The sequence below is a fragment of the Protobothrops mucrosquamatus genome, unplaced genomic scaffold, assembly GCF_001527695.2.
Source record: "Protobothrops mucrosquamatus isolate PMUCROS unplaced genomic scaffold, P.Mucros_1.0 scaffold1386, whole genome shotgun sequence".
Classification (NCBI taxonomy): domain Eukaryota; kingdom Metazoa; phylum Chordata; class Lepidosauria; order Squamata; family Viperidae; genus Protobothrops; species Protobothrops mucrosquamatus.
In genome coordinates this window covers 435,471-456,103 of record NW_015387573.1, presented here as the reverse complement: position 1 = coordinate 456,103, position 20,633 = coordinate 435,471, and the positions used below count along the sequence as shown (strand labels likewise).

The 20,633-nt window shown below is 44.7% G+C and overlaps 2 protein-coding genes across 2 annotated transcripts in view; both read right to left on the bottom strand.

Moving 5' to 3' along the window:
* Positions 1-1,921: 1,921 nt before the first annotated feature.
* Positions 1,922-7,899, bottom strand: GCSH (glycine cleavage system protein H). The gene is made up of 5 exons (XM_015821717.1): positions 7,722-7,899; positions 5,664-5,743; positions 4,887-4,950; positions 4,044-4,175; positions 1,922-2,657 (listed from the first exon to the last, which is right to left on the bottom strand). The coding sequence occupies exons 1-5, from the start codon at positions 7,897-7,899 to the stop codon at positions 2,560-2,562; spliced, it is 552 nt and encodes a 183-aa protein (XP_015677203.1). The 3' UTR covers positions 1,922-2,559.
* A 2,179-nt stretch (positions 7,900-10,078) lies between these two features.
* Positions 10,079-20,633, bottom strand: part of PKD1L2 (polycystin 1 like 2) — a 46,522-nt gene continuing 35,967 nt past the window's right edge. The window contains exons 36-42 of the mRNA XM_029285183.1: positions 20,331-20,464; positions 17,644-17,771; positions 17,317-17,477; positions 15,442-15,652; positions 12,868-12,969; positions 11,908-12,039; positions 10,079-10,506 (exon numbers count right to left, since the gene is read on the bottom strand). Coding sequence (XP_029141016.1) covers positions 10,381-10,506; positions 11,908-12,039; positions 12,868-12,969; positions 15,442-15,652; positions 17,317-17,477; positions 17,644-17,771; positions 20,331-20,464 — 994 coding nt within the window. The 3' untranslated portion in view covers positions 10,079-10,380. The remainder of the gene's footprint in view (positions 10,507-11,907; positions 12,040-12,867; positions 12,970-15,441; positions 15,653-17,316; positions 17,478-17,643; positions 17,772-20,330; positions 20,465-20,633) is intronic.

The window sequence follows — 20,633 nt, the reverse complement described above, 5'->3', positions numbered from 1 at the left end:
TCCAGGAGGACACCCAGATTGCGTACCCTATCCGAGGGGGCCAAAGTTTCGCCCCCTATAGTCAGCGATGGAGTCAGCTGACTATGCCGAGGCGCCGGTAGCCACAGCCACTCGGTCTTGGAAGGGTTGAGCCTGAGTCTGTTTCTCCCCATCCAGACCCTCACGGCCTCCAGGCACCGGGTCATCACGTCAAGGGCATACTGCTTCACAGTGCTCTACAGCCCTCTCTAAGAGGTTTACAAAGTCAGCATTTTGCCCCCAACAATCTGGCTCTTCATTTTGCCTACCTCGGAAGGATGGAAGGCTGGGTCAACTTTGAGCCGGTCAGGATCAAACTCTTGACAGTGGGCAGAGTTAGCCTGCAATACTGCACCCTAACCACTGGGCCTCCGCAGCTCTTATGAGCTTTTTTGCCACAGTTGTTAAGTGAATTGCTGCAGTTAAATTAGTAACCCGGTTGTTAAGTGAATCTTCTGACTTTGCTTGTCAGAAGGTTGCAAAAGGGGATCACATGACTCCAGGGCAATGCGACCGTCATAAATACGAGCCAAACGGAATGAAGACCGATCCTTAAAGGCCCTTTAGTAAAATAAAAAATAAAAAAATCCACATCTTTTAGCACTGATCTGTTTAGCGAAGTTTAAAAACTCAGCCATCTCCTTAATTTTTATTCGCTCGGCTGCAGAACAGTCACCGGGAAAATGACAGCTGCAGCTGAACACAAATATTATTTCCAAGCGGCTTCCCACAGAGAGGGCTGAAAAACAGCCCTCCATCTCGCCCGAAAACCAATAGAAAAGCAACATCCATGAACCAGGAGTTGTCTTTTCCCGCTAATTCATTTCTATTAAAAGGCAAAGCTTTCATGAGCTGCAGCGTGCATGTCAGCTGCATCTAACATAACCAATCTGTCTTCTCCTCCTCCTCGTCCTGTGGCTGCATTTGAGGAAGCTGCAGCCTTTTAATATTCTCCTGATGCGTTGTACCCAAGACCACGGGGTAGGTAACCTCGGCTCTTTTATGACTCGTGGACTTCAACTCCCAGAATGCCTGAATCATAAAAGAGCCCAGGTTGCCTACCCCTGCCCATGCCACATCGAGCTACTGGGGGAATTCTGGGAGTTGTAGTCCCAACACAACTGAGTGGTAGCACCTTGGGAGAATACCACCCTAGGCCCTTGGTGGCGGCTTAGCAAGCCAGCAGTGCCCTCTACTGGATGGATCCAGAACTCACACTCTTTCCAGAGGTTGACTTCCTGGCTCTTGCAAGTACGGTTTACGGTGGGTGGGCCTCTAATAGAAGTCACAATCTCATGACATGCATGATGTCACTTCCTGCCTCGTCCCAATTTACAGACCTGATTAGACCACACTCTGGGCTTTTCCCCCATTTGTATTTTTAACCATAATACAAAAAAGATATTGGGACTCTAGAAATAATGCAGAGAAGAGCGTCAAAGATGATTAGGGGGCTGGACACCAAAGTGTGTGATGAACAGTTAAGCTTCCACCCATTACTTCTTGTCCTGCCTTCACGTGTTTTGGAGAATAGATTGGCCCTGGAAGTAGGGTAGGTTTATTCCAATGAGCAAAACGACTAGGGGTGACACGATAGCAGTCTTCCAATATCCGAGGGGCTCCCACAGTGAGCAGAGGGCCAATCCATTCTCCAAAACACGTGAAGGCAGGACAAGAAGCAATGGATGGAAGCTTAATGAAGAAATCCAATCTAGAACTAAGCAGGAATTTCCTGACAGTGAGGACAACTAACCTAATTTGCTTCCAAAAGTTGTGGGTGCTCCATCACTGGAGGTTTTAAAGAAGAGATTTGTCCAGAACGATACACAATCTGAGTCTTACCCACCACTTAACTATTAATCCCACAAAGAGACTATAACGGGAACAACAAACACACTTGGTAAAGTCAGGATTTTTTATTAACTTCTGCTATCTTATCTGCTGCAAGGCAGGAAAGATTAGCTGGAGGTCTCGCACGCCTCCAGCCCAGCACTTGCCCTTTCGGACCATCTAATCTCTGAGGACTTTCACTAATACCAAAGGCAGCAGCAGAGCTTCTGGTAGGTGACCAAAAAGCCGACTGAAAACAGACGCCCAGGGAAAGCTGGTGGAAGAAGAAAAAGGAAGAAAATCTGTACAAATAAAAAGCAGAAGTTGTGGTGCGGTGGAATTAAGGCTGTCGCATCGTTTTCCCAGATCTATTCTTATCAACCCTTCTGGGTTCATTTCAGCAACAAAGGTCACTCTACCCAAGAAGGAGTTATGGACTTCAAACCTCGGAATTATATTCATCAGAACGGAGGGGGAGAAAAGTCGAAATTATTCCTGATGCTGCCTAGAAAGAGAAGCGGAGCGACGTTTTGATTTTGCAGACATTTGTGGGACTGCCTTTCGCGCAATTTGAAGAAAGGCAGTGCTTTTTTTTTTTTTTCCCCCTCGAAAATTTCCTCAACCGGCTGCTGCGCCAACTTCTCTTTGGGCCAGTAATTTGGGACAATCTACACCGGAGTTGGCACTGGCTTAGCTATTGGCACCTTCTAGCTATTCCTCAATGGATTTGATGTATTTTTCATACGCATCTTCAGTCAAGAGATCGTCCAGTTCAGAAGGATTATCCACAGTCATTTGGATAAGCCAACCTGTGAGCAAAAAACAACAACAACAAATCAGGGTTTTTTTTAAAAAAACCAAAAAACAACAACACCAGGGCTCCTGTAGTTCGCGTAAATGCTACTCTTAGGTCCAGGGGTTTCTCCTCTTAACTTTACAGGTTTTTGTTGCTGTTGTTCAGTCACTAAGTCAGGTCCGACTCTTTGCGACCCCGTGGACTATAGAGTACGCCAGGTCTCCTGTCCTCCGCTGTCTCCCGGAGTTTGCCCAAATTCATGTTCATTGTAAATCAAGAAACTATCTGTAGTAAGTAGCAGATATTGCATTATGATGATGAATGCAATTCCTGTGCAGGTTTTAACCAAGGGAAATCGGAGAGCTGCTTTTCTAGTTACAAACTGCCAAATCTTTGAAAGCGAGGTTGAAAGGTTGCACTTTGTTCAGTCGTTAAGTCAGAACTGAAGAAGCTTCTTGGATGAGAAGCGAAACGTCTTCAAGGAAAAATAAAGAAAGTCCAGTTGTCTCTTGAAAAAGCACCTTGGATAACTGGATGACTGAGAACCTCAACAGACACAACTGAAGCCCCTTTCCTTTTTCATATGTATTGTTTGGGATTTTTGTTCAGACACTAAGCTGTGTCTGACTCTTCCCAACTCCATGGATCTTAGCCTGCTCCCCCGTCCTATTTGACCATCTCCTCCTCTGCCGTCCCCTTCTCCTTTTGCCTTCCATCTTCCCCAACATCGGGGTCTTTTCCAAGGAATTCTCTCTTCTCATTTGGTGGCCAAACTATTTGAGCTTCAGCTTCAGGATCTGGCCTTCCAAAGAACTTTACAGGTAATCCTCACTTAACAACAACTCACTAGTGACCGAAGTTACAACTGACTTCCCCAGAGCTATTTGCAACCCAGTTTCAAAGTTTCCACAACTGTATACGCACACACCCTGCGGTTCTGTGATCGCATTTCGGGTACTTAGCAAACCCAGTTTGCATTGATGGCTCTTTGCAGCATCCCACGGTCACGTGACTGCAATTTTGGGCATTTCTGTTTGCCAGTTTCCAGTATTTACTTCCAGTTTAGGGCCAAAAACCACCGATCGGGGGGAAAATGAGTTCGGTTAACAATTACTGCAAAAAGGTTGCACAATCAGTCACGGTCACATGGTGACCCACTTAACGGCCACCCTGACTTACAACTGACCGTTGTAAGTTGAGGACTACCTGTAATGCTTATCCCACATTACTCTGTTGGATAAGTTCCCATAGTATTGTTGTGATATTCTGCAATCTCCCAACGACCTGATGTAGCCTCCCCATCACAAGACCCATCACAAGAACAGATACGTGCCACTATTGCGAATTCTGCAAACTATCATTCAGAAACTTTGGGAAAAGTGGGAATTCCTTCTCTTACCCTCTTGGTAACAAGATTTGTTGACCAGGCCAGGATTATCAGCAAGGGCCGTGTTAATGTCTATGACTTCTCCCGTGATGGGGGAGTAGATTTCACTAGCAGCCTTCACGCTTTCCAAGGCTCCAAATTCATCTGGAACATTAAATGGGAGAAAGCATTGGCACAGGGATCCCACAACGAGAGTTTCCATTTGTACGACACGTCATGCTGAAGGGGGCTGCTGGATGGATGGCAGATCCTGCATTTCTCCCCCCCGTCCCCGCCTGTCCTGGTTTTCTGCTTTCTACCTGTCCATCCTTCTTCTTCTTCTTCTTCTTCTTTTGGTAATCATATAGTTGTATTTCTCATTGTGTTCTCTTTCATTGTTTGTTTATTGTTCTATTCTCTTCTGTCCTGTTCACACGCTTCCCCCCCCCCCCATCCTTTTTATTCTTCTAAGCCGTCCAAAGTAGCCCCAGGGTGGCAAATAAATAAATACATAAATAACAGGCAAAAATGCCAAGTCCAGTTCTGAGCATCTGCCTGTATAATAAACCATAATAGGCACCTTGGGTGCAATCCCAAAACAACTGGAGCACCACTTAAACGCCTTCAGCATCGACAAATTTATGATCCGTCCATTGGAAAAGGTGGGCTTTACTCAGATACCTGAAACACCATCAAACATCCACATCGGTCTGCTATTCAGAGTAGAGAAAAAGAAATCTTTTGGCCACACCTGTATCCTTTAAAAAAAACAAAACTTAAAGTAACTTGATTCACCCAAAGATGACATTGCTGCTTAATTAACGTTTACTTTGGGGAGAGACAAGGTTTTTCTTTTTAAACACCAAAAACAATTACCTTGTTTGTTCAGCTTTGTTCCAATTTCTGGAAGACTGCAATAAACAACGTCGCCTAGTGCTTCCTGAAATGAAAAATTCCCGTGTCAGCAATGACTCAAGAGAAGTGGATACCGCTGTAGAAAATTTGAGCATTTCGTGGTGGAATTTAAGCAGGAAAGAAGTCCACGCACCTCCCATTTTTGGCAACATGGACAGGGGAGCCCAACACCTGACTCCAAATATGAGGAGCTTTGTTGCACTTCTCATATTGTCCTTAAGAAAGAGAGCCAGTTGGGAGCCAGTTTGGTTTAATGGTTAAGGCTCCAGGCTGGAGAGTAAGAGGCGATGAGTTCGAGTCCTGTCTTAATCGTGAAAGCCTGCTGAGTGACTCTGGACCAGTCACCAGGAGACCGAGAGTTCAAGTTCCATCCAACTGTGAACGGTCACTAAACAAACTGTTGTTAAGTCAAGGACTACCTATATTGCTCCTGGTAATCTAAAGACTGCCTTTCTTACATTATGAAATGCATTTTCTCCAATGAGCCAAAGAGAAATTATAATAGAAACATTGAGGCCTGTTATTTCCCCTCCGCTTCTAAGCTTCTTGGGATGAGGCCAAGCCAGTGAGGCAGGAAGAGGGCAGAGCCGGGGCTGTCAATCATGTTTTCCAGGCAGGCTCTGAGGTCCAAGTCCACAAATTGGCTTTGCAGGCAGAAATGGCAGTTAGGACAATCAAGAAATCAAAGAGCAAGGCCAACCGACAATGCCAAGAACCAGGGAGGGTTGAAAACAGTACCTGTGCAAAGTTGCTAATTCCTATCGTTCCGATACCGTTTTCAACGGAGATCCATTCGTGCTTGTCTGTAAACCGACGAGCTTAAAAAACAACAACAAGAAATGGGTCAGTTTTAAGGCTCTGTATTTGCATATCCCTCTGCAATCCTACTTATGCTCTTCTAGTATGGACCCCAAAACTGAATCCTGAGCTAAGAAATTCCTTTTTGATGTAAGGCGTAAAGCGGTAAATCATATTTAAGAATTATTTTTTTAGGCATTCGTATCTGCTTAGGTTATACTTCAGTGCTTTTCCCTGTCTGATCAGTCAAACTTTGTCAAACTTTCAACCTTATGCTGGATCCGGCTTTTGCTTTCTACATTACTCGTAATATTATTCCCCTTCCGCACGTACAAAAGTTGTTTCCATACTTGCTTCATTATTATACGTTATGATGATGAATATTATTATTAATGTGCAAAGGGGCTAGCTCCTTGAGATGGCTCTAATGCTGGCAAAGGTGGAAAGAAACAAAGGGAATAACCAGCAGCAAGGTGGATGGATTTGATTACAGCAGTGAAGGGAACGCTATGGAAAGAGATGAGGAATCAGGTGGGGGGGGGCAGATCATTTTGGAGGAGATCCCAATCTCACTAACTTTTCCAGAAGGCCTTGAAGATATAGCTCTGCATCAGGTCTGGAGGTCAGCAGAATTATGGAAGCTGTGACATGGATGCGTTGTTTCTCGTGTACGGGCTGTACTCTCCCAGATTATTTTATTATTTTTAATGTTTGTTTTGGGGCTTTGTTATTTCTATTTGTGTATTGTTTTAAGTTGCCCAGTGTGAGTATACACTACTACCTATGTGAGATGGGGGCTAAGAAATTAACCACGAGGTGGCTATAAGTTAAAACTGAACTGGTGGCACCCAATCGATCTATTTGTAAAACCTGTCAAATATTACGCAAAGGCACACACTTCACTCATATTCAACATAATAGTAGAAAGGGATAAATTAAGGCACTAAATAATAGAAAGAAAGAAAGAAAGAAAGAAAGAAAGAAAGAAAGAAAGAAAGAAAGAAAGAAAGAAAGAAAGAAAGAAAGAAAGAAAGAAAGAAAGAAAGAAAGCAGATATTTTGTTCTCCTAACACAATGACACTCCCAACCAATACTTTTTTCTTTACTGTCCTGCCCTCTCTCTCTTTTTGCACTATTTCCTTTCCAGATGATACAATTCCACAACTACTGAGCATGTTCAGTTCTCTCTGGACCAATTTGCAGGAGACACCATGGGCATCCTTTATAAACAGCCCAGGGCCGCAAACATCCCTAATATTACTTTCTCCTCCTATTTTCCCCACCACAACAACCCTGTGGGGTGGGGGTTGGGCTGAGAGAAAGGGACTGGCCCAAAGTCACCCTGGCCAATTTCTCCAACAAGGTCTCAGCACCCCTGCAGGATGAGGGGCAGCCTGGAACCCAGAGTTATGTATTGGAAAGAGGGGGGGGGAGGGAAACACACTGAACAATGCACCTTCCTGGTAACGTTTCTCAGCTTGAAAGCCTACTAAAAACGACATTCGCTCTATATCCGAAGCTCAGCCTTGACTGCGAGGAAGGAAGGCTTGCTACGCTCCGCGGTTCATTTGTTTTGCCACCCTGCGTTGCACAACGGGCCCTTTCCAGGAAACCCACTCCCTGGCTGCGCTTGCCCACGCGTGAAAGCGAAGGGCCTCGGCTTCCAGGAAGCGGGATTCACGGGCAGCCTGATCCAACTCCCGGCATCCCTTCTCCCCCAGAAGCGCGCAAATCAGCCGAACTGCAAGAGCCGCGCGCCGGGGCGCCCCACCTGCCCGGCTGCCGGCCCCTCGCTCCGAGAGCCGTGCAGGGAAGCGGCGGGGCCTCCGGCTACGCGCCCCGGCGCTCGGGCTTTGCGGGCGATCCCTCGGCGAGGCTGGATCCGGAGCCGGGTGAGCAGCAGGGCGGCCAGGCGAGCTGGGCGCCTCCCGCCGCGCTCTGGCACCGCCTCTCCTTGCAATGGCGCAGGAGGGCTCCGCTTCCCCGGCCGCCACTCACCGGCGAGCAGCAACGCGGGGCTGGTGCAGAGCCGCCGGGCCTCGGGGCCGCTGCGGGCGCCGCTGCTGCTGGGCCACCCCAGCCAGGATCCGCCGGGCCGGAAGGATCCGCGCGGCCCGGCCGCGGCGCCAAGCCCGACCTTCCGCAGCGCTCGCCAAGTCGCCGCCACTGCTGCCATCGCGGGGCCGCTCCGCGGAGAGGCGGCCCGGGCCGGAGGGCAAAAGCAGCCGGGCAAGAGGAGGGGAGGGAGGGAGGGAGGAGGCGGGCCTTCCCGGCCCGAGGGGGCCTGGCCGGGCGAGGGGAAGGGAAGGAAAGGGGTGCCGCGCCGGGCGGAGTCGCTGCGCGCCGCTGCGGAGAGCTTTCCATTTTTGCCCCCTCTCCTTCGCCCCGCGCGCTGCGCTCTGGAGTTGGAGGGACTACAATTCCCCTCTTCCCCGGCCTGCAGAGGGGAAGAAGACTCTGGGGAGCAGCGGTGTGTGGAGGGGGAGGTTGGAGAAAGTGCCAGGATTGAACCCCCCACCCCGTAGGGTTGCCAGGTGTCCACTATTTGAGCGGACAGTCCGCTTTTTTCACATTATGTTCACTATTTTTTTTTTCACAAAATAGTGGACATTTTTTTTATTCAAAAGCTTTATGATGAAATGGTACGTAATCTAAAGCTGTACGGTCTACTTTTTTTTTACTACTTAAACCCCCCCCCCCCGCTTGTCCGCTATTTTTTGGAAGCAGACCTGGCAACCCTACCCCCCCCCCCGATAGGTTTTCTGCTGGGTGCTGTGTGGATAGCAACACCCAGAGAGAGAGGCAGCTGCAAAACTGGAAAAGGTCCCTTTTTGGGGAGGGATGGTGACCCCCCAGCCGGCCTTCTCTGAGCTCAGCGTGGAAGCTGGACAGAGTCAGATCTGGTTAGTGGGCCAGGATGGAAAGCTCATCAAGCAGGTGGTGGAGTGGGCCAACCAAGTCCTTCGGGAATCTGGCCATGGATACAGATGCCAGCAGTCAAGCTGGACCTGAGAATGCTTTGCTTAGGGTTGCCAGGTGTCCACGAACAGAAGGACGAGGGGGGACATGATAGCAGTGTTCCAATATCTCAGGGGCTGCCCCAAAGAAGAGGGAGTCAAGCTATTCTCCAAAGCGCCTGAAGGCAGGACAAGAAGCAAGGGATGGAAAATGATCAAGGAGAGAAGCAACCTAGAACTAAGGAGGAATTTCCTGACAGTTAGAACAATTAATCAGTGGAACCACTTGCCACCAGAAGTTGTGAATGCTCCAACACTGGAAGTTTTTAAGAAGAGACTGGACAGCCATTTGTCTGAAATGGGATAGGGTTTCCTGCCTGAGCAGGGGGTTGGACTAGATGACCTCCAAGGTCCCTTCCAACTTTATCATTATTATTATTATTAAGGCAGGACGAGAAGCAATGGTTGGAAACGGACCAAAGAGAGAAGCAACTTGGAATTAAGGAGAAACTTCCTGACAGTGAGGACAATTAACCAGTAGAACAACCTGCCTCCAGAAGCGGTGAATGCTCCAACACTGGAAGTTTTTAAGTAGAGACTGGACAGCCGTTTGTCCGAAATGGTATAGGGTTTCCTGCCTGAGCAGGGGGTTGGACTAGATGACCTCCAAGGTCCCTTCCAACTTTATTATTATTATTATTATTATTATTATTATTATTATTATTATTATTATTATTATTATTTGAGCAGACAGTCCACTTTTTTCACATTATGTTCGCTATTTTTTTTCACAAAATAGTGGACATTTTTTTTATTCAAAAGCTTTATGATGAAATGGTACGTAATCTAAAGCTGTACAGTCTACTTTTTTTACTACTTAACCCCCCCACCCCACCCCGCTTGTCCGGTATTTTTTGGAAGCAGACCTGGCAACCCTAGCTTTGCTAGCCTTCAGTGGTGATAAACTTTTTTTTTTTTACTTAAATTGTATCGGTTCTTACCCGTTTTTGTTTTTGAAAGCACTTGGCTCCAGTAGATTACAGCATGTCTGTTTTCTTAGAAAACCTGAATAAACATCCGTAGGTTGGAAATCCCAGACAAAAGCATTTTGAGGAATTATTTTAGCTGGAGAAAAAAAATGGGTGGGAGATGTATGGCTCGCTTGCCATACTGCAAATCCGTTTCTCCAAGAAGGGATATTTTGTTTAATCTTTTACATTTGGGAATTCTATTTATTAAGCCTGCAGTGGAAAATGTATCAAAAAGGACTGTTTTTCTTCTTCATCTTTTCAATTTCTGGGACCTTCCACTCATACGTGATGATATTTGTATGAGAGCCAAACATTTCCATGGGGAAAATTTTACAGGAATATGAGACATGTCAGTTGCAAATCTTTAATTAACTGAGCTGCAATTATGCTTTAATACTTAGCATTTATTATATCACACTGAGAAATAGGGACGGGAAACAGCAATGCACACCTCAAAAAGGAATCCTGTTCTATCTAGCTTAAGAAAGTATTTCTATATCTTTAGCAAAATACACATTCAATTATTACAGATCAAATCGAAGCTTTGGATTCCTAAAAATGAGCTCCCGTTTTCTACCACAGCATGTCACAAACCCAGAAATCACAACATTTACAAGTGAACCACACCAGCTACAAATCCACATGAGAAGCAAAATCTTGGGTGAGCCATTACATGTCATTCCCAGATGCTTGCAGCTGCTTGCCACAAGCTGGAACGCGGTCATTTTTATATTTAATTCCAAGAAAACTGCACATTTTCTTCAGCAGGAGGTCCACTATCTCTTCTTCTGAAGCCTTTAAAAAAAAAGAAATGTTATGAGTGTTACAACGCTGGATTGCTAAAAAATAAAAATAAAAATGGAGTAGTATTTCTCAACCTTAGCAAAATTTAAGATGCACGGATTTCGACTTCCAAAATTCCCTAGCCAGACGGCTGAATTGACAGTGAATTGATGCCACAAAATCAAGAAAAGAGAAAGATTCATCTTGCAAATCAAAAGCTATTATTTAATGCAGAGCATCCTACCCTGATATTCTCCACGTGTATTAAACGCCATCCACACCCAGGCAATATAGCCAATGACTAGCTAGCCTATCTAGGACCAATGGAAGCTGTAGTTCAGCATGTGAGAACTTACCATGGGGAAAATCAGCAAACAAATAGTCCTTGATTTATGACTACAATAGGGACTGGAAAGCCAAGCAGCTGTTAAGTGAACCAGACTCAATTTTATGACTTTTTTCTGTTAAGCAAATCACCACTTTGTAAAGTGAAGCGTAGAGTGAATGCTTCTCCCACTGGCTGCTTGTCGGAAGCCATCTGGAAAGGTCTCAAATGGTGATGACATGAGCCCAGGATGCAGCAACCATGGTAAATACGTGCTGGTTGCCAAAGGTCCAAATTATGATCACATGACCATGGGGATGCTGTGACGATTGCAAGTTTGAGGATCGGTTGTAAGTTGCTTTGTTCAGTGCCATTGTAACTTTGAACAGTCGTTAAACGGATGGTTATAATTCGGGGACTTCCCGTATTGAGATTCCCTCCTACTGCAGGCGACTTTGTCTTGACCTCAAGAGTGACCAGCCTTTTGGTGAACAGCATGGTCATTGGAGAACAGACAAGGATGGGCTGCATTGGACAGCAAATAATGCCAGTTGAAGCAAGATGCATCAAGAGTTGGATTGTCCAAGCTTTTGAAAGAACGTCTTTCGACTTTTCTGTTTGGACAACTGCACTATCGTGTTTTCCCGAAAATTAAGACCCAACTGGAAAATAAGCTCCAGCATGATTTTTCAGGATGCTCATAATATATGTAAGCCCTACCACCAAAATAAGCACCAGTTAAGATCCTCAGCCAGACGGACGCATTGAGTACCATTTTTTCCCCAAAATAAGACCTAACCAGAAAATAAGTCCCAATGCATTTTTTGGAGTAAAAATTAATATAAGACCCGGTCTTATTTTTAGGGAAACACAGTATATCCATTTTTCAGCCATGCACTGGTTTTTTCCCCCCTCTTTTTTCATTATTTCCTTCAACAAAATGGCAGAAAAGCATTCTTCCCATCTGAGAGAGTTCCACCATCCACACCGGGTGTTAAGCGTCGCAAAGGACTCCAGAAGCCCCCAGATTCGACTTTGGGACTTTCTCAAGTCTCCTTTAAACTGAGCTTTAGATTCGATGAACAAACCTGATAATGTTTCTGCTCCTCACTAAAAGCCACCAGGATGACCGAGATGAAGAGGTTCAACACCACAAATGTCATGAAGATGATGCAGGAACCGATCAAGAAGGAGCCCAAGATAGGATTGTAATCCAAGACCTGTAATTCGAGAAATGTTATTAGTCTATGGAAAAAAAAACATAGAAGAAAAAAAAGGTTTTTATAAAGCTGCTTAAAAACTCTGAACAGGGCAGTAGCTGCTGCATGTCCTGGAGGCAGCTGAGATTTTGATTTTGCTAGCTAACAGCAACAGGAAACTAGCTAACCTGGGTACATTGAATTATTTCAATGCTTATGATTTTATTTCCCTGTACAGTTTTTACAGCTGAATAAGTATAACAAATATTTTTGATCTGGTCTCGTTCATGGACGCTTTTTATCAAGTGGGATCTATTCTACGACTGCCCTTAGTAGTTCTTCCCATGTGACCAGCCCATTTCCATTTCAATTCTTTTACTCTCTTGACGATATCATATACTTTTGTTTGTTCTCTAATCCATCCATAAAACCCATTCTAATGAGAAGAAGAAGCTAACTCAGCTTTCTGTCACCAGATTCTCTTCCCTTTATAAATTTAAGCTCCCAAAATTCTCAACAGTGGCTAAGATGACTGGGTAACTCTTGAGTCCAGATCGTTGCAGGATATCAAATTGGAGAGACGTAATGCTGTAGTGGGTACAACCCTTTGCATGTATATGCAAAAGTAAGCTTTGCTATATGTGGTCAGGATGCATAGATTTGCACCCCAAATTAGTCTATATTTCATTTTTTTAAAATTTTTCCTTGATTACGTTTCTCTCTCTCTAGATTTAAATCATAGGTTCCCTTCTGATAAGATCAGTCCACATTTCTCCGTGCTCTAAATGAAGTAATCACTGTTTGATATTTTCATTTGACTGACCTTATTTAGAAAGTATCATATCATACCTCTTCATAGTTGAAAATTCCTAACTGAAGGCTGACCATAGTCTCAGCAGAATCAAACAGAGTCTTGTATGAATTCAGTTTCCAGCCATATATTAGATTTGTCTGCATTTAAAAAAAAAAAAAAAAAAACAACTTAGATGCCAGGCACTTTATTTTCTCCATAATGTCTACTGCTCATTTTTTATTCTGACAGGAAGATATTCTGAGAAGATGGAATAAGTTTGAACCTCTCTGATGGGAAACGCTTCTGATTAATTGATGGTCAAGGCAAATATAAACTCAGTATAATAAATAGTAGCTGAATTGTTTAACCAGCCTTCCCTCAGCGATTGAAGCTCCTTAGTGGACTTTGAGACAGCTGCCCTGTCTTAGCGCACAAACAAGCTAGTAGTTGCAGGGAAAATTTGGGGGGGGGAATGCTATGTAATAATAATAATAATAAAGTTGGAAGGGACCTTGGAGGTCATCCAGTCCAACCCCCTGCTCAGGCAGGAAACCTATACCATTTCAGACAAATGGCTGTCCAGTCTCTTCTTAAAAACTTCCAGTGTTGGAGCATTCACCGCTTCTGGAGGCAGGTTGTTCCACTGGTTAATTGTTCTCACTGTCAGGAAGTTTCTCCTTAGTTCTAGGTTGCTTCTCTCCTTGATCAGTTTCCATCCGTTGCTTCTTGTCCTGCCTTCAGGCGCCTTGGAAAATAGCTTGACTCCCTCTTCTTTGTGGCAGCTCCTGAGATATTGGAACACTGCTATCATGTCCCCCCTCGTCCTTCTCTTCATTAAACTAGACCTACCCAATTCCAGCAACCATTCCTTATATGCTTTAGTCTCCAGTCCCCTAATCATCTTTGTTGCTCTTCTCTGTACTCTTTCTAGAATCTCAGCATCTTTTTTACATCGTAGTGACCAAAACTGGATGCAGTATTCCAAGTGTGGCCTTACTAAGGCCTTGTAAAGTGGTATTAATACTTCACGTGATCTTGATTCTATCCCTCTGTTAATGCAGCCCAGCACTGTCTTGGCCTTTTTGGCAACTGCCATCTTGAGTTCCTGGAGCAAGGTCATGAAACTAATGAATGGATGAAATTAATGAATAATGAAAAAAAAAGAACTGTTAGTGGGCTGGTGAACAGGAAAGTCAAGTATGATACTAGCTGCCATTAAGCAGTTTACACAGGCCCTCCTACTGCTCAAATTTCACCTGGTATGGAGAAAATAGAACAATCAGTGGAATGGCATGCCTCCAGAAGTTGTGGGTGCTCCATCACTGGAGGTTTTTAAGAAGAGATTGGACAACCATTTGTCTGAAATGGTACAGGGTTTCCTGCCTGAGCAGGGGGTTGGACTAGAAGACCTCCAAGGTTCCTTCCAACTCCGTTATTCTCTTTTTTTTTTTATAGTGTTAAAACATGGACTAATTCTGCCGATAATCATCTCAAGCCTGATAATGAAAGGAGCTTCTCCATAAGGCCAGATTCCTCAACACACACTCTCGTGGGCATCTTACAGTTTTAACTTCTATAATGCTCCAACTTATTATCTTCTTCTGTGGGTCATACAGGATACAAAGCCTTGGTAAGGCCACACTTGGAATACTGCATCCAGTTTTGGTCACCACGATGTAAAAAAGATGTTGAGACTCTAGAAAGAGTACAGAGAAGAGCAACAAAGATGATCAGGGGACTGGAGGCTAAAACATATAAGGAACGGTTGCTGGAATTAGGTATGTCTAGTTTAACGAAGAGAAGGACGAGGGGGGACATGATAGCAGTCTTCCAGTATCCCAGGGGCTGCCCCAAAGAAGAGGGAGTCAAGCTATTCTCCAAAGCACCTGAAGGCAGGACAAGAAGCAAAGGATGGAAACTAACCAAGGAGAGAAGCAACCTAGAACTAAGGAGAAACTTCCTGACAGTTAGAACAATTAACCAGTGGAACAACCTGCCTCCAGAAGCGGTGAATGCGCCAACACTGGAAGTTTTTAAGAAGAAACTGGACAGCCATTTGTCTGAAATGGTATAGGGTTTCCTGCCTGAGCAGGGGGTTGGACTCGATGACCTCCAAGGTCCCTTCCAACTTTATCATCATCATCATTATTATTATTATTAATGGAGCTCACAAGTTGATTTTGGACCAGCCCTACCTTCCTGAACTAACGCGTAGAAATGTTGCCCCAGGAATAAAAAGAGGGTACGTGTAACTTTTGAGTTCCCAGAAGAAAGGTAGACTGAAAATGAGTATTATTTAACACAACATCTAGCTTTAAGACATTTCCACATAAGGATTCTGAACCGGTTTGAAATCAGTTGCAGTTCTTTCTTGGTGTTGGAGAAGTAAGCTAGTTTACTTCCAAGCTGTAGTTAGTATAACAGTGTTCGCAAAGGCTTAGGATGGGATCCTAACATCCAGTTCTGCTCAGGATTTGAAATTTTTTTTGGGGGGGGGGAAATGGTACTCTGTTTTGTTCTAGACTAAGTTCTCTGCTTTATGAACAACCCATGTGGATGCTAGCTAAACTGAATAAACAAACATGCAAGCAGGCTCAGTCTGGCTGAGCATAGGCTTCCAGACTACTCACAGCGATGGAATAAGCTAGGAACATGATGATAATCACGGTGGCAAATCCTGATATGTCCCCCCAGGCTCTTCGCAAGGTAGAGGTGATCATGTTCAACTTGGGGTTGAGTCTCAACAGGTGCCAAAGTTTCACGGTGGAAAGAAGCACCAGGAACGCAATCAGGTAACCCAGCACTGCATCCACCGTAGCTGTTTGATTGAAGCTCACAAACCTAAGAAAATTCAGGGATTGGAATAAGCTGGTATGTGGCAGGGAGGAGGGCAACCGTGGAGCCTTGCTTCTGGGAACTGCCATCCCAGTCCATCGGTCAGAGCATGGAAGCTGGAGAATTAAGCCACGATCGGAGGAACCGAGATCGTGGCTTAATTCTCCAGCTTCCATGCTGGAGGTTCAGCTTCTCAAATTAGTCGCAAGCCACATTAGGTGACCCTGAGCTAACTGTTCTCTTACTGTTTTTGTCATCCTGAAAAAAAGGTAAAAGGTTTCTCCTGTCCAGTTGTGTTCAACTTTTGTGGGCCGTGCTCATCTCTGCTTCCGAGGAAAGGAAACCAGGATTGTTCAAAGAGGCTTCTGAGGTCACACGGCTGGCACCTGGAACATTGTTAACTTCCCACCAAAATGCTCCCTATTTATCTACTCACATTTGCATGCTTTTGAACTACTGGGAGGGGCAAGTGATGGGAGCTCACCCTATCATGCAGTGCTTGGGTCTTGAATTGCCAACTTTACCGTAGACAAGTCCAGTGTCTCAACTGCTCAGCCACCGCATCCCCCAAGCTATCCTACATCTTTCTAATAAAAGAAAAACTCATTTGATTATTGACTTATTGATTATTGTTTCATCTACATGTGCAAAGAAAATTTTTCCCTGCGTTTACCTTAAAGACATTCTCATTCAGTCTGACTGGAACAGAAATTACTTATCTGCTGATGAATTTTTTAACCTCACAAGAGGAAAAATAATACATTTGTATGTATTAATGAGGGCAGCATAAGGTTTTACACAGGACAAAGAGGCAGCATTGCTAGTAGGTGTGTATGGACGTCCTGTCTCCTATGACTTAATTTTCTTTCCAAGAATCTGCAACTTCCCCAGTTTCTCACACTTCAATCAAATCATCACGGCAGACATTTGGAAATAGTTTCTCCAAGGTTTTTTTTTTTCCCAGCCAGGAAACAAGAGTAGCCAAGCAAGATGCACATGGTAGAAAGACACCAGCAACAAAACAAAACAGACAAGAAAAGAAAAACCATTAAGAGAAATCTCTTCTGCCCCCTCTTTTGCAAAAGAAAGAAACTGGATGAAATATTTTAGTTTGCATCAGTGGTTCTCAACCTGTGGGTCGGGACCCCATTTGGGGTCGATCGGCCATTTCACGGGGGTTGCCAAGCAAGGCTGTCCGCCATTTTTTTTGTCCGCCATTTTTTCCCCCTTTTCCGGCGGGTGCCTTACCTCCCTTGGGCTGGGCCAGCTGGTGGTCGGCCTGCTCCGTCTCTGCCGCTTGCCAGCTACGCCTCGGCCGGCGCAGGGGGCGGAACCACGCATGTGTGGCACTCCCGGGCAGGGAAAGTCCTTGACTTACGATTGGTTGGGTAGTCCTCAACTTACGACCGGTTTAGTCCTCGACTTACGACCGGTTTAGTCCTCGATGTATGACCGGTTTAGTCCTCAACTTACGACCGGTTGGGGTCACAGCATTAAAAAGGTTGAGAACCACTGGTTTGCATGTATAAACTACAGACACACAAATGCTTATTGAATGTATTTATAAATCATAATGACCCTGATTCTTAAAAGGAAAAGTCTTGCTATTAACAAGTTCTCCTCCTTCAGTGGGACAGTGCATTTAGCAAGTGTCAGAGCACCAAACATACTCATCCTTATGTTCCTGGTAGTAACTGATGTCCCTTAAGCCCAAGATCATCCTCCGAACGAAAACAGACAGGGCACTCCAACTGATCAAGATGATGGCCACCTCCAGGAGGTTCCATTTGCTGTGGAAATAATTCCATTTCAGAGCCCGGAGGATTTTCACCTGTTGGAACAAGATATTCAGTTTTCAGTAGTACAATCTGTGTGAGCAGTGGCGCGAAAAGGCAGCTTTGCTGTCTGTAAACCAGACACGTAGGACCTGGAACCTGGTCACTTTGGTAATAAAGTAATTGCAGGCCTCCTCTTCAACCCAGCAGAGTTCCTCTTACCTGCTCCACCATGTAGTAGATAACGAAGAGGAAATAAATTATTTCTGCTGCAACAACAAAGATATGTAGCCCATCGGTGTATGGATAAAGCCGGATACTTTGCAATTCAGCCCGTGGGAAAAAAGCCCCTAAAAAAAAAAATCAAACCAGGAGTTAGTTGTACAGAAATAGTTGTTATCTGTAAACAGTGGCCAGAATCGGAAAGGTAGATTAATATCTCTTTATTTATGCATAAAGAAAAAGAGGTCTCCCACAAATACAAGGTGTGAGAAGCTCCTTGGAAAGGTGGGGAATCACTTTATGTACAGTTCAAACACGTGTTCGAAAAGTGTTCTTTCATTGATTAGCATCAATTGGCTCACCTGTCATCTAGTTAAGCATGCTTAGTAGCTCTATGTGTACTATATAACATTTCATATTATCCCATACTATTCTCAGCTTGATCTTGTTAGCGTTCAGTTGCATATTCAATAGGTGTGGTTCCCATATTATAACGAGTTTTAAGGTTTTCAACTTTGGGGGCAGTTCTTGTCTCTGGCCAGTTTGAACCAGTTCTTATCAGAACGTCTCATTCTTGCTTGTTACTTCAAAGAACTAGAGAGGTTAATCAAAGGCACTCCTCGTTGCTGAAAATATTATTCCAAGAGGAATAATATTTAGTTTGCAGGATTTACATGGTTGCAGCCACTCTTCATAGCCTTTGCAGCTGCCCAAACAAACAGACCGAACTTAATTCTCAAATATCCTTAAATATCCTCTTTCTTTAGCCCACCCTGGAATTGCAGTGTGTTTTTTTTAAGATGTGATGACATCCCACAGCGATGAAGGAATTCCCCAGCAGCCTCACAGCTATATATATATATATATAAAGTCTATTCTTTGTGGGATTAAAAGCAGGGATGTGAGAACTCAGGCTAAGCTGAAACGATAGAAAATAAAAATTGGTATCCTGGCCATTTGGTTTCTGCACAAAGGTTGATTTGGATGATCAGTACCAAAGCAGGCAGGTGGAATGAACGTATTTCGTTCCTTTGGCTTTGAAAGGCTTCTGTTCTGTGGTTTTGCTGGTGTTGAAAACTATTTCATTGAACCTGCAAACCGTCTCGTCACGTGAAAGCTGAGATCAATGACAGACTTTGGCCTCAGCAACAGCAAGGCTCACGTGGGCAAAGCCTTTCCCTGCCTCCAGGTCACATTCAACTGCAATCTTGGTTCAGTGGAGTTTTTTAGTGCGTGCTCTGCCACCTGCAGGCCACAGTCCTAGATCAGGACAGTTCAAGTCATGCAAATGATATGTGTAATTAAATCAGCAGGACATACAAACCTACAGAGGCCAAACGCTGTGGTCTTGATGATGGTGTAGTGGTTTCATCTTGGGCTTTAGGTGGACTAAAGTATGGACAGTGTCAGGAAGCTTTTTACATTATTCGAGGCGATGAAAAAGGAGCATAGGTTTATACTGCGTTAACACTCTGCATGCTCCAAAGCATGTCAATGCCAATGGTGTTCAAGTGGTGCTCCAGCTGTTTTGGGATTGCACCCAAGGCACCTATGATTATTGGTACCACCCTTGCTTGCTTTTGCCACAGTCTTTCTATTTCTATTTGTAGGTCTTTGTATTTTGTGATCTTCTCCAGTTCTTTCTCGTCTATTCTGCTGTTTCCAGGCACTGCCACATCCACTATCCAGACGTTTTAGTCTTTCTTATCGACAGTTGTTAAGTCCAGGGTGTTCTGTTTTGGAAAAAGAATCCCCAGCATTCCTCCGAAGAGCCTTGGTGGTGCAGTGGTTAGAAGGCAGTACGGCAGGCAAACTCTGCCCACCGCCTGGAGTTCGATCCTGACAGGGCTCAAGGTGGACTCAGCCTTCCATCCTTCTGAGGTTGGTAAAATGAGGATCCAGCTTGTTGGGGGCAACAGGCTGACTCTGTAAACTGCCTAGGGAGTGCTGTAGAGCATTATGGGGCAGCCTATAAAGGTGCTATTGCTATTGCGTAGCCCTAATCTCAAAACCTGAGGAAGACCCTGGATGAAAGTAAGGCATTGGTAATGGAAGATAGGAAAGACCTCAAGAGACTGGACAAAGGGATGCTACCAAGGGAAAAGACAGATAAGAGACACCATAGCCCACAACTGTAGAGTGGGCAGGGCAAAGAGGATCAGAAGAAACCCTCCCAAGTTTCTCCAGCTATAAAGGAGATGGAAAGAGAACTGTACCTTCAGTCTGGCAAGATTCCGTCAATCTAGCTTTACAAAGAAAGTAGAATTAGTTCATCTGGTTGTGATTCCTACCTGGTGTATCCCACAAGGGCGCCATTGCAAATTTGAAAGTACAATTCTCCCCTCTCCTGACTCCTTTACTCCAGGGAGTAAAGGAGGGTCTCTAGGGAGGGTCTCTTTTGAGCCTCTTGCCCTTCCTACTATCCAGCTATCGGCTATTCTTAGTGCACTTATTTCCCTTAAACTTTTCTCCAAAGGCAGAGAAGAAAGCATCAAATTCTGCTCTTCCCCTCTCCAGTGGCGTAATCAGGAATGTCTTCAGAGGGCAGTCCAAAAGATCATGATGATTTGAAACTCCACCAATCCTGATTTGTATGTGTTGTAATCTGGCAGCATTAGGCAGCCTGAATGTCTCCTAAATTATCACATGGCCTACATGGATTCTGGTCTAAGTCCTCCAGCTCTCACCTAAGGCGTTGGTTTCAAACATCAGGCTTATGATGCAAAACAGGTTCACGTTGGCATTGTAGACGGTGAACTCGACAAACACAGCTCTTGTAAAGCTATCCAGCCAGGTGTTATCGAACAGGTATTGGAGAATTCTGGCAAGGTATAAATCAATGAATGAACGATTAGATCCTGCTATGACATTGAGATCTTACTCACGTTAAGAGTTGACCAGTTGATGCAAGAATTAGCAATGCCCAATCTAAGGAACATCCAAACCCTTACCCCAGTGATTCCATAATTACATTCAGTCCAGCCCATGTA

Excerpts from the sequence above, each read along its gene's own strand:
- GCSH (XM_015821717.1), bottom strand. The coding sequence starts at position 7,899 with ATGGCAGCAGTGGCGGCGACTTGGCGAGCGCTGCGGAAGGTCGGGCTT. Across the intron at positions 4,951-5,663 it reads GAATTAGCAACTTTGCACAG|GAAGCACTAGGCGACGTTGT; the intron begins GTACTGTTTTCA and ends TTTTCATTTCAG. Across the intron at positions 4,176-4,886 it reads AACAAAGCTGAACAAACAAG|ATGAATTTGGAGCCTTGGAA; the intron begins GTAATTGTTTTT and ends TTAATGTTCCAG.